Genomic DNA, 12,868 nt, shown 5'->3' on the forward strand with positions numbered 1-12,868 from the left:
AGCAGAACTACCACCCAGCCAGTCCACAACACTGTGAAAAATAAGAAATAATTTTGTTTTAAGACACTAGGTTTTGGGGGTGGTTTGTTACATAGAGGTAGCTAAGTGAAACAATGTGGCATCTTCAAATCACAGTGAGTGTGTGTGTGTGTGTGTGTGTGTGTGTGTGTAAATCCATATAGGTGTATTTTAAAGGAAAAGCAGTTGCCTAGATCTTAAAGGCAACTTCTCTCTTCGGATGTCCCCAATATTCAGGGTACAGATTAGAAATGACTTTATTTATTTATTTTTTTTGTCTTTTTAGGGCCGCATCCATGGCATATGGAGGTTCCCAGGCTAGGGGTCAAATCGGAGCTACAGCTGCCGGCCTACACCACAGCAACGCAGGATTCTGAGCCTGGTCTTCAACCTATACCACAGCTTATGGCAATGCCAGATCCTTAACCCACTGAGTAAGGCCAGGGATCTAACCTGCGTCCTCATGGATGCTAATCAGATTAGTTTCCACTGAGCTACTACAGGAACTCCAGAAATGGGCTTTTTTTTTTTTATTATTATTTTTTTTTAATTTTCCCACTGTACAGCAAGGGGGTCAGGTTATCCTTAGATGTATACATTGCAATTACAGTTTTTTCCCCCACAGAAATGGGCTTTTTAATTGAACATCCATTTATGAAAAATCTCTCAACAAAGTGAGTACAGAAGGAACACACATCAACATAATAAAGGCCATATATGACAAACCCACAGCCAGCATCATAGTTAATGGTGAAAAGCTGAAAGTTTTCCCTCTAAGATCAGTAATAAGACACTGTTCTCCATTCTTTCCACTTTTATTCAACACAGTATTGAAGTCCTAGCCATAGAAATTAGACAAGATAAAATATATAAAAGGAATCCAATTGGAAAGCAGGAAGTAAAACTGTCACTGTTTACAGATATCATAACACTATATATAGAAAATCCTAGAAGTTCCCATTATGGCTCAGCGGGTTAAGAACCTGACGACTATCCATGAAAATGTGGGTTTGATCCCCAGCCTCACTCAGTGGGTTAAGAATCCAGTGCTGACACAAGTCACAGCAAAGATCATAGATGCGGCTCAGATCTGGCATTGCTTTGGCTGTAGCACAGGGCAGCAGCTGCAGCTCCAATTTGACCCCTGGGTGAAAACTTCCATGTGATGCAAATTTGGCCCTAAAAAGCAAAGAAAGAAAGAGAGAAAGAAAGAAAAGAAAAAGAAAAGAAATAAATAAAATCCTAAATATGCCACCAAAAAAGTATTAGAACTAATAAATGAATTCCCTAAAGTTACAGGATACAAAATTAATATACAGGAATCTGTTACATTTCTGTACACTAATAACAAACTATCAGAAAAAGAAATTAGGAAAACAATCCCATCTACAATTGCATCAAAAAGAATATATACCTAGAAGTAATTCTAACCAAGGAGGTAAAAGACCTGTAATTGGAAAGATGTAAGGCACTGATAAAAGACATTGAGATGACACAAACAAATGGAAAGATATGCTGTGTTCACGAATTGGAAAAATCAGTGGTTAAAATGACCATACCATCCAAAGCAATCTACAGATTCAATGCAATCCCTATAAAAATACCAATGCCATTTTTCACAGAACTATAACAAATAATTCCAAAATTTGTATGGAACTACAAAAGATTCTGAATAGCCAAAATAATCTTTAGGAAGAAGGACAAAACTGGAGGTATTGTGCTCCCTGGTTTCAAACTACGCTATAAAACTGTATGTTGCTGGTGCAAGCAGAGACACAGAGATCAATGAAACAGAACAGAAAACCCAGAAATGAACCTACACTTATATGGGAAATTCATCTATGACAAAGTAGGCAAGACTATATGATGGGGAAAAGACAGGCTCTTCAGTAAATGGTGTTAAGAAAACTGAACAGCTACATGCAAATGCATCAAACTGGACCACTCTCTCACAACACACACACAAAAAATTCAATATGGATTAAAGACTTAAATGTAAGACCTGAAAACATAAAACTAGGAGTTCCCGTCGTGGCGCAGTGGTTAACGAATCCAACTAGGAACCATGAGGTTGCGGGTTCGGTCCCTGCCCTTGCTCAGTGGGTTAACGATCCGGCGTTGCCGTGAGCTGTGGTGTAGGTTGCAGACGCGGCTCAGATCCCGAGTTGCTGTGGCTCTGGCATAGGCTGGTGGCTACAGCTCCAACTGGACCCCTAGCCTGGGAACCTCCATATGCCACAAGAGCAGCCCAAGAAATAACAAAAAGACAAACAAACAAACAAACAAAAAAACACATAAAACTAGAAGAAAACATAGGCAGTAGCTCTTTTACACTGGTCTTAGAAATATATATATTTTTAGATCTGTCTCCTCAGGCAAGGGAAACTAAAGCAAAAATAAGCAAATGGGACTATATCAAACTAAGAAGCTTTTGCACAGCAAAGGAAGCTATCAACAAAACAAAAAAGCAGCCTACTGAATGGGAGAAGATATTTGCAAATTACATATCCAATAAGAGGTTAATATAAGAAATATACGAAGAACTCATAAAGCTCAACATCAAAAAACCAAATGATGCAATTTAAAAATGGGCAGAGAATCTGAAGACTTTTTCCAAGGAAGACATACATACAGATGGCATACACACCACACACACAATGGAATATTATTATTCCAGTATAACGATCAGTCATTGAAAAAATGAAATCTTTTTCAAATTTACTTTTTATTTTTTTGACCACGCCCCACAGAGGCCCTAAAAAGCCCTAAAAAAAGGAAAAGAAAACCAAGGACTGAACCCACATCATAACAGTGACAATGCTGGATCTCTAACCCCTAGGCCACCAGGAAACTCCTGAAAAAAAAATGAAATCTTGCCATTTGCAACAACATGGATGGAACTAGAAGGTATTGTGCTAAGTGAAATGTCAGAGAAAGACAAATACTGTATGATATCCCTTATATTATGTGGAATCTAAAAAATGAAAATAAAAGGAAGCAAAACCAGACTCACAGATACAGAGAACAAACAGGTGGTTGCAAGAGGAGAGGGAAGGTGAGGGGTGGGCGAAATAAGTAAAGGGAATTAAGAGGATAAATACACCATAGGGATGTAATAAACAGCATAAGGAATATGGTCAATAAAATTGTAATAATTTTGTATAGGGAAAGTTTGTTACTAGACTTGTGATCATTGCATAATATAAGCAAATATCAAATCACTATGTTATCTACCTGAAACTAACAATATTGTATTTCAACTGTATTTCTATTAAACTCTTTTCAGAATTCCCTGGTGACCTAATGGTTAAGGATCCAGCACTGTTACTGCTGTGGCTCGGGTTCTATCTCTGGCCCAGGTACTCCCACATGCCATGGGTAAGGCCAAGAAAAACTAAAACAAAATGGAAATTTAAAACATTTTATTTTATTTTTATTTTTTTTTTGTCTTTTTGTCTTTTGTTGTTGTTGTTTGTTGTTGTTGTTGTTGCTATCTCTTGGGCCGCTTCCGCGGCATATGGAGGTTCCCAGGCTAGGGGTTGAATCCGAGCTGTAGCCACTGGCCTACGCCAGAGCCACAGCAACGTGGGATCCGAGCCGCGTCTGCAACCTACACCACAGCTCACGGCAACGCCGGATCGTTAACCCACTGAGCAAGGGCAGGGACCGAACCCGCAACCTCATGGTTCCTAGTCAGATTCGTTAACCACTGCGCCACGACGGGAACTCCCCTAAAACATTTTAAATAATAAAAAATAAGTTATCCCTCTCCCTTGGAAGAAAAAAGAAATGGGCTTTTTAAAGGAGGGTAAATAGTGAACAGTATAGGAAGTTCCAAAAGTGGTATTAGGCAAATGGAATACACTTAACATAAAAAACATATGCTGTCTCTTCCACTACCTAAACATGTGTGAAAAGTAGGCTCCTTACTTTTATTATGAAATATTTCCAGTCTACATAAAGGGTAGAAAATAAATATCAGGGATATTATAGATAAAATGAAAGGCCTTCTCCAATCACATTCTCCTCCTTCTCTCTCCAGAGGGAGTCACTGTTACGAACTGATGTTTAAAATTTCTATGCATGTCCATATTTAATATATAGCTCTGCAGTTTTACAATTTTATGTAAAGTGACTCATCTGTATGTAGCTACAACTTGCTTTCTTTGCTCACTGCCAGGTTTTTGAGCTTTATCCATGCTGGCAAGGTGGAAGCCCCCTGGACTCTTACTGTTGGAAAAGTTGACCCTTAGCATCATGGGGGGAATGGTTCCAGGACCCCTTGCAGTTACCAAAACCTACAGATGCTCAATTCGTTTATATAAAAGGGCATAGTATTTGCATGCACATCCTTCTGTAAGCTTTAAGTCATCCCTACTTATGATACCTAGGACAATATAAATGCTATATAAATAGTTGCAGCACATGGCAAATCCAAGTCTTGCTTTTTGGAAACTTCCAGAATTTTTGTTTCAAATATTTTAAATCTTAGGTTGGTTTAATCCTTGGATGCGGAAACTGTGGATGGGGGGGGGGCACTGTACTCACCCTATGAGAGCACAGAAATTGGGATTCCTGAGGAGACATGGAACATTCTGTTCCATTTCACAACTCAGGTCAACAAGGCACTGCTCTGCTTATCTCTTTCCCTCTGACTGTCTGTCTCTCCCTCCCTCCAGTGAAAGTATGTCAAATGCATGTACATGAGGTGATTTCACTCTGATATGATTTCTTCTTCTTTAAAATAAATTTTATTGGAGTATAGTTGACTTAGAAAGTTGTGTTGCTTTCAGGTGTAGAGCAAAGTAAATCAGTTATACATATACATACATCTGTTCCTTTTCAGATTCTTTTCCTATCTAGGTTATTGCACAGTATTAAGTAGATTACCCTGTGCTACACAGTAGGTTTTGTTCTGTAATATGATTTCCTAGATGCAAAGCAGAAGGCAGAGTCTCTGTTGTATATCTCAGTGTTATAGAAACGTAGTGTGAGTCACAGATGTCATTGTGAATGCTCTAGGAGCCACATCTTCTAAAGTAAAGGGAAACAGATACTTTCAACCTAATATATCTAAAATGTTACCATTTCAATATGTAATCAGTATAAAAATTATCAATGAAACCATTTACATTTTTTCACACCACATATTCAAAAATCTGATGTGTATTTTACAGTTATGACACATGCTCATTTGTACTGCTCCTATTTTAAGAGCTCAGTAGCCCCATGTGGCTAGTAGCTACTATATTAGACAGCACCCATGTACCTTCAAAATCTGATTGGAAACCACACCGAGCAATACTTGGGGTGTCCATCTTCATATCAGTGAATGAATACTGTGCAGGCGTGGATATCTTTTCCTGAGCCTAGAGAAAGAGTCTGCACAGGGGTCTTCAGGGCTGCTGGGATGATGCAGGGGAAGCAGCATCAACTCGGCTGGGGAGCCAGCAGGAGACTCGAGAACTATAAGCCCCTTATGCAATTTTAGAAAGGTCACTTGACCTCCTCACCTTTTGGAGCCCCGGCTCCCCTCTCTATAAAATGTGACATTAGACTAGAATTGTTTTCAGGGTCCTTGCAGCACTGATGTTCCTGAGCTCACCATCTCCCATGCCCAGTCTTCCTTGGCGTAAGGACAGGGGCTGGTCCTCTGCTGAAGGGATGGGTTGCTATTTGTCTTCCCAACATAGAGCACCAGAGAGCCTTTCATTAGAAACCGACTCCTGCCTGTCTCACAGAGACAAAGTGTAAACCTTTATTCGTTTAGGGGAACCATGATTCCGCCTGAAGCCAAGCTGGCACCATAGAAGTCCACAGTCAGAAAGAACCACAAACCAATTCCACTGGGTGGCATGGTCTGGGTGGTGCTTTATTTAGACGAATGTACCCAGAGATGCTACAGTTTGGTCTGGGCATATGATTATACAGTTTGTATGCCGTGGTCTTACGGGAAGTCAAGAACACTGAGTCCCAGCTCACACCGAATTTCTGTGTTTCCTCAGTTTCCCCTTTTCTCAAATTGGTGCATAGTTGTCACTTATCTTGCAGGTATGACCATTCTATCCTGGTCCCCAAATCCCTTTTCGAACCCTGAGTCTTTACTGCAAATGCTATATAAATTCAAGTTTCAAAGTACCTGTGGGCTGAAACCAGCTTTGAAGTCAGGTGAGATCTCAGGCTCCATCCTCTTTTCTTCCTTGAAGATCCAGGGATTCAGAGGACATATGACCACAATTAGCCTGGGAGAGCCTAGGGAAACGAAGAGAAATGGTAACTTGCATTTTGTTCATCAAGACCTTATTGAAAGAGAGGTGGGTGAGGGAAGCTCAATGGCTGTTAGCATTTTCCATCCCTTTGGAGGTGGGCACTGAGGGAAAGACTTTCGATAATGGGTGGAAAGGAAAAGGAAGCTTCTGTTTCTAATGTAAATCTCAATCAACAGTCAGGAGGGGACACTTCTCATTCTGATTCTTGGCAAATTATTGCTGGACATAAATAGAAAGTTAACACTCCAGCCCTGCTGCATTATCTCTTTAAAGAGACACAATGCCACCCAGACCCTGCAGGCTCGTTTAGAAATTACTTTCTCTGAACGCTCATCTTCCCTCTGTTTTTGATTTGATCCTCTCAGTATCCTGACATTTGCAAATATTATTTTTAATTGTGAAAGTAATTTTGAATTGAATTTGATTTCATACACTCTGAATACACACCTTCATAAAGATCTGGTAAAAACTCAAACACTATAAAACCATATTCAAGAAAGGGAAATGTTCATTCCATCCCAGCCAAACACCAAACTGTAACCAGTTTCCTGTGTATTATTTCAAAGACATTCTAGAAATGAAACGTGTATTTTTCCAGGCTTAAAAAAAATCACACTGTTTACTTTTAAAGCTACTTTAACTCAAGACAAGGTAGAAAGGTAGAAACCTGTGGATTAAAAAAAGAAGAAGAAAAAAATGGTCTAAGGTATAATTGTTCTAAATGCCGTGTTGATGTGTTGAGTTTAAAAATATTTTGATGTGTTCCAATGCATGGAAAACAAGATGCCATGAATCACTCACTGCCCTGAATAAACCATCCCATATGATTACATATTTCTGTGTTCACTTGGCAAGCTCACCTTGACAAGTTTATATAATAATATAGGGAAAACAGAAAGTCACCACGTGGAGTGGAGTGGGGGGTGGGCAGGGGCAGACTGTTCAACAACTACTGCTTAGAGAGAGGTGCTGAGAAGGAAAAGAGATGAGAGACTGGAGAGGTAGGTCAGCCAAACTCTGGGCCAACACTTTCCTGGAGGATTTCCTGGAGTGATGAAAGTGGTCACCTTCTGTAGTGTCCAATACGGCAGCCACTGGGGCTACTGAGCACTTGGAATGGGAATACTGTGACTGAGGGTTGGGAATTTTCCATTTCGTTGATTATATTTTTTTGTCTTTTGTGTTTTTAGGGCTGCACCAGTGGCATATAGAGGTTCCCAGGCGAGGGGTCCAATCAGAGCTGCAGCTGCCGGCCTACACCACAGCCACAGCAATGAGGGATGCAAGCCACATCTGCGACCTACACCACAGCTCATGGCAACGCTGGATCCTTAAGCCACAGAGCGAGACCCGGGATGGAACCTGAGGCTTCGTGGATATTAGTTGGATTCATTAACCCTGGAGCCACTATGGGAACTCCTTATTTTGTTTAGTTTTTTTTTTTTTTTGGTCTTTCTAGGGCGACACTCATGGCATATGGAGGTTCCCAGGCTAGGGGTCTAATCGGAGCTACAGCTGCTGGCCTACTCCACAGCCACAGCAATGCCAGATCTGAGCCGTGTCTCGACCTACACCAGGGCTCATGGCAATGCTGGATCCTGAACCCACCGAGCAAGGCCAGGGATGGAATCCGAAACCTCATGGTTCTTAGTCGAATTCATTTCTGCTGTGCCACAACAGGAACTCCTTATTTAGTTTTAATTCATTTTAATTTAAATAGCCACATGGGTTGGTGGTCACCACAGTAGACAATGCAGCTCTGGGGTCTGCAGCATCTTTGGCAGGCAACAATGAGCACAGAGAGAAGAATGAAAAGGAGGGGGGGCAAGGAGGGGAAAGTGAAAGCAGATGAGAAAAGAAGGAAGGGAAGGAGAGAGGAAGAGCGAGAAGAAAGAGAAGCCACTGGGTCTTGCCAGAGGAGAAGAGAATAGAATAAAAGGACAAGTAGAAGAAGTGGGGGAAGGAGATGGGGAAAGAGTAAGATGCAAAAGAAAGGCAGACAGCTGAGAACAGAGGTCTAGTCCTAAGTGACAATGAGTAACCTAGGGTACCCCCTCCCCTGGCATTTATTCTGAGGTCTCTGCTAGGACGGTTCCTGAAGAGTTAAATTTTAGAACAGCATCCCACCCACGCTGGCCTCAGAAGGGCTGCGGGGCCTCGGCTACTTAATCTATGAAGCAAGTGGGGGTCCGTGATGAAAAAGGACTCCTCCACGCACGTAAATAAGACTCCAAGGAAAACCCATGGTTTTGATATACCACTAGGTGTCACCATTAACCAAAATGAGTTTTTATTTTTTCAACTACAAAATTTGGTAAAAATTTCTTCTCTGAATCTATGTCTGATCTACACAATTTATTTGGCTCCTTTCTCATTTTCCTCACACCAAAGGGGTTTGTGCTCTGGGAGCCCACTAAACAGGGAGACTCGTTCTAATTTGGTTTCTTTTTCTTTCCAAGTAAAACTCTGCTAAATGTTACAAACATAATGTGTATGCATGCACTCATCCTCAGTTGCTTGCTTGCTCATCCATTCACTCAACATTTACTGGATGCCAAGCAGGGGTCTCACGTATACGTGAGCTGCATAAGTTGTGCACTGCACAAGTCTAGGGGGTACTGTTCACACAGATGTCACTGATGTCACACAGATGTCACAGATGTTCACACAGATGTCACTGTGTCACTGCAAGACTCTGGTCTGGGCTTGGGGAGAAAAAGATGGTTCCTGCTTTTCCCTTCCTCTCTTTCTCTCTCAGGGAAGTCTGTTAGTCTAAAACCTTCTTTGTAACTAGAAATATCTGTCCCCTCTATACATTCTGAGAGTTAAACACCCCACAGGTAGCTTTACCTTCCAGTCTCATAACTTTTCACTCCTTTCCAGAAGAGTCATACCCCTCACTGAGTATATTTTATGACTAAAGCAAGGTATTGCTTTAGCCATAAAATATAGGCATGGCCTTTGCCCTCGAGGAATTCAAGAAGAGGCCTGATCACACCTAAGATACAAAATACCCTTACATTTGCATATCTCAGCCTGACCTTTGACTAGAAGAAGAGTAGCAGCAATTGAACATGAACCTAGGGGCCAGGGACCTCGAGAGCAAGCTCCAGTAGGCTTTCTTGGGAAATGGACCAGTTAGGTTTTGCTGTGTCAAAAACTACCTGCAACCTTAGTAGCTTAAAATACCAAACACTTGTTATTTTTCACGATTTCCTAAGTCATCTGGACAGTTCTGATCTAGGTTGGTGTGGTGGGTCTCTGAGGTCTGTACATGGCTCACCTGAAGGTGGCTGGCCTCACTCACGTATCTGGAGATTGACAGGCGGCTGGTCAAGGGGGAGTCAACTTGGATGACTCAACTCTGCTCTGTGTGACTTCTCATCCTCAGCAGGCTAACCCAGGCTTCACATGGTGGTCCCACTAGGGTGGACTTAGGGGACCACAGGGCAGTAAGAGAGGGCAAGCAAGCTCCAATATACAAGCAGTGAACATTGTCTACTGGTGTCATATTTTCTCTTGTCTCATTGGTCAAAATAAGCTACAGAGCCAAGCCTGGGTCAGTGGGGAAGGTATGACTCGAGGTGGGTGGATCCAGGGAGATCTGAACACCTTGAGGGCCATTGCTGTAGCAATCTACTGATGAAAATGAATTTAATTTCTCTTTATCTCAGTTTTCACCAAAATGATAATAATACCCTCTATACTCAGTGTCCAGGGATGCAAAAAGAACAAACACGCCAAAGAAGCTACTGCATAGCAATCAGAGAAAAGGAACAATGTAAACATTATTATCTTTACTTCACTTGGGGCCGCACCCGAGGCATATGGAGGTTCCCAGGTTAGGGGTCTAATCAGAGCTACAGCTGCCAGCCTCCGCCACAGCCACAGCAACACCATATCCTTAACCCACTGAGCAAGGCTGGGGATCGAACCCACAACCTCATGATTCCTAGTAGGGTTCATTTCTGCTGAGCCACGATGGGAACTCCCCATGTACTTTTTCATGTCTCCTCCATATCATGACTAATCTAGCCCACTTATTGGAAATTCCTATCAAAAATCAAGGTAATTATTTTCAGAATAAATTTCCATTTGTCTCATAATCTTCACCTATAAATAGATACATTTCAAGAGCTGTGTGTAAGGATACCCACCTAACAGTGCAAGTAGGAATATTATTCAGGAACAGAGACCCAGGAATGTCTGTCCACATGCTAACTTCCACAACTGTCCCTAAATGTTAGACTTTGCAGATACATTTTGTGCTAGTAGTTGCTCAGCACTGCACAGGTGGAATACCTGTCAGTATAGCACTCAAAAGATCTATCATGTATACATGTAAATGAAACTTGGTCCCCATGCTGTAGAGTAGAAAAAATAAAAATTAAAATAAAAAAATCTATCAGATAATAAAGAGAATGACTAGGAGTTTACAGTGTCTGTTCTCATTCCTATCTGCATGTTGCTGAGTATTACTGAAGATACCTCTGCACATTCACACTCAATCTTACTGGAACCAAGATTAGGCAAGAGCACTACTTCATCCTTATTAATGACTTTTTTTCCTACAATTTGTGACTTCTTTACCTTAATTTGATGAAAATAAATTTATTGAACATATTCTATTATGAAGAACTGCTGTGGAGATAGAGATGAATAAAACACAGTCCTTGTCCTCCTGGAGGTCACTATCTAATGGGACAGTTAGATAACTAACAACGAAATATAAGGCAAATCTGACAGAGTAGTGCTATGGGGACCCCTGGGGAATAAATGATGGACAACCATGGGATGAACTTGAGAAGACTTCATAAGAATGACGAGTTGTTCTGAGCCTTGATGAATAAGGAGGACTTCTCAATGTGGAGAAAGGGTAAGGAACTCTATACATGGTAACTCTATGGTAAACAGATTAGGTTCAAAGTACACATGTTCAGGAAAGGCAATCACCCAGAGTGGTTTAAATATGGGATAAGTTGTGGTAAGTGGAAAAGGAGGTAAGGCCAATCTGTCAAGACCTTTGAATGCTCTTATTAAAGAGCTTACAATGAGAGACTTCAATGGCCTAAGAGACAGTCTCATGATCATAATTATTTCAGAAATATCACTCATGCTTCTGGAGTCTGACAAAATGGCAACTTATTTTAGGCTATTGGTTATCTACTTCAACCCATCTTTGGGAGTACCTCAGAAATTGGGAATTGGTAGATCTGAGTATTTAATGTAATAATAGTGAGAATCCTCTAGAATGGCAGCAAATAGTTGGGTTCCAGGGTGTATATGGGAGTTCCCATTGTGACTCAGCAGTAACAAATCTGACTAGTATCCATGAGGATGCAGGTTTGATCCCTGGCATTGCTGTGAACTGGGTGTAGGTTGCAGACACAGCTTGGATCCTGCATTGCTGTGGCTATGGTGTAAGGCTGGCAGCTGCAGCTCTGATTCGACCCTTAGCCTGGGAACTTCCATATGCCACAGGTGTGGCCCTTAAAAAAAAGAAAAGAAAAGAAAAGAAAAAAAAAAAAAACAGGGTGTGTATGTCTGTGATTGCAGTTTACAGAGGAAGCGGAAAGATGTCATAGGTGGGCAAGATCTTATCTTGGGATCTTTAACTCCCTCATATTTTCATGGACAGACTCCTGTCTATCCCAACTCCACTACAAGACAAAATAGAATCATTAGTTTAACCAATGGGGATAGGAAGGAGATAACAGGTGCAGATAGGCCTACGTTCCCTCTAAGAATAGGAACCGCTACTACTCAACAGAGTACTAGAGGTCTTGGCCAGTGTAATAAGATATGAAAAAGAAGCGGTAGGTATAAAGATTTGAAAGGGAGTGACAAAGCCATCATTATTTATAAGTGATATGATTATCTATGTAGAAAACCTCATAGAATTAATAGGAAAAAACTTTAGAGCTACCATTTGTTGTTTGCAAGGATGTCAGGGACAAGATCTGCTTATAAAAATCAGTATCATTCTTCTACCACAACAATATTCAATATGAAAACATAATAGAAAATAAGATAACTTGCACAAGAGCAGCAAAAAAATAAAGTACCTAAAATTAACTTAAAATGCTCAAAATGAATTTTTGGTGAGAAATGTAAAACTCCAATTAAAGGTTACAATATAAGACTTGAATAAGCAAAGAGGTAGGCCACGGTGCTGGGAAAGACTCCTTAACACGTAAAAATATCAATTCTTCCAAAGTCAACCTAAAAATTCAAGGCAGTTCCAATATGCTTCCAACAAATATTTTTAGGAAATGTAAATGCATATTCAAAAATCTATATCGAAGAATAAAACCAAAGTCCACAACCAGTTGAGTCAGTTTTGAGAAAAGAGCAAAGAGGAAGGACTTGCCCCACTCTACTCTATATAATAAAACACTATGGTACTGGCAAAGAAGCATGCAAATAGGCCAAAGGTCAGAAAGTGCTCAGAAGTGTACACACGCACGTTTATACATTTGGGTGTGAGTGTAACCGATGAATGGAAAAAATATATCACAAATCAATGGGGACAAGATAGGCCACTTAGCAGATAGCACAGGGAAAACTGGTCCACTAGATGG

General features: G+C 40.9%; 1 protein-coding gene across 4 annotated transcripts in view; it reads right to left on the reverse strand.

Moving 5' to 3' along the window:
- Positions 1-12,868, reverse strand: part of APH1B (aph-1 homolog B, gamma-secretase subunit) — a 213,983-nt gene that overhangs the window by 71,714 nt on the left and 129,401 nt on the right. For 3 of the 4 annotated variants that reach the window (XM_021094173.1, XM_021094188.1, XM_021094182.1), the window contains exon 6: positions 6,158-6,270. In XM_021094173.1, coding sequence (XP_020949832.1) covers positions 6,158-6,270 — 113 coding nt within the window. Of the gene's footprint in view, positions 1-986; positions 1,198-6,157; positions 6,271-12,868 lie in introns of those variants that run through there. The other variant, XM_021094178.1, reaches the window with a different exon arrangement.

The sequence above is a fragment of the Sus scrofa genome, chromosome 1, assembly GCF_000003025.6.
Source record: "Sus scrofa isolate TJ Tabasco breed Duroc chromosome 1, Sscrofa11.1, whole genome shotgun sequence".
Taxonomy (NCBI): Eukaryota; Metazoa; Chordata; class Mammalia; order Artiodactyla; family Suidae; genus Sus; species Sus scrofa.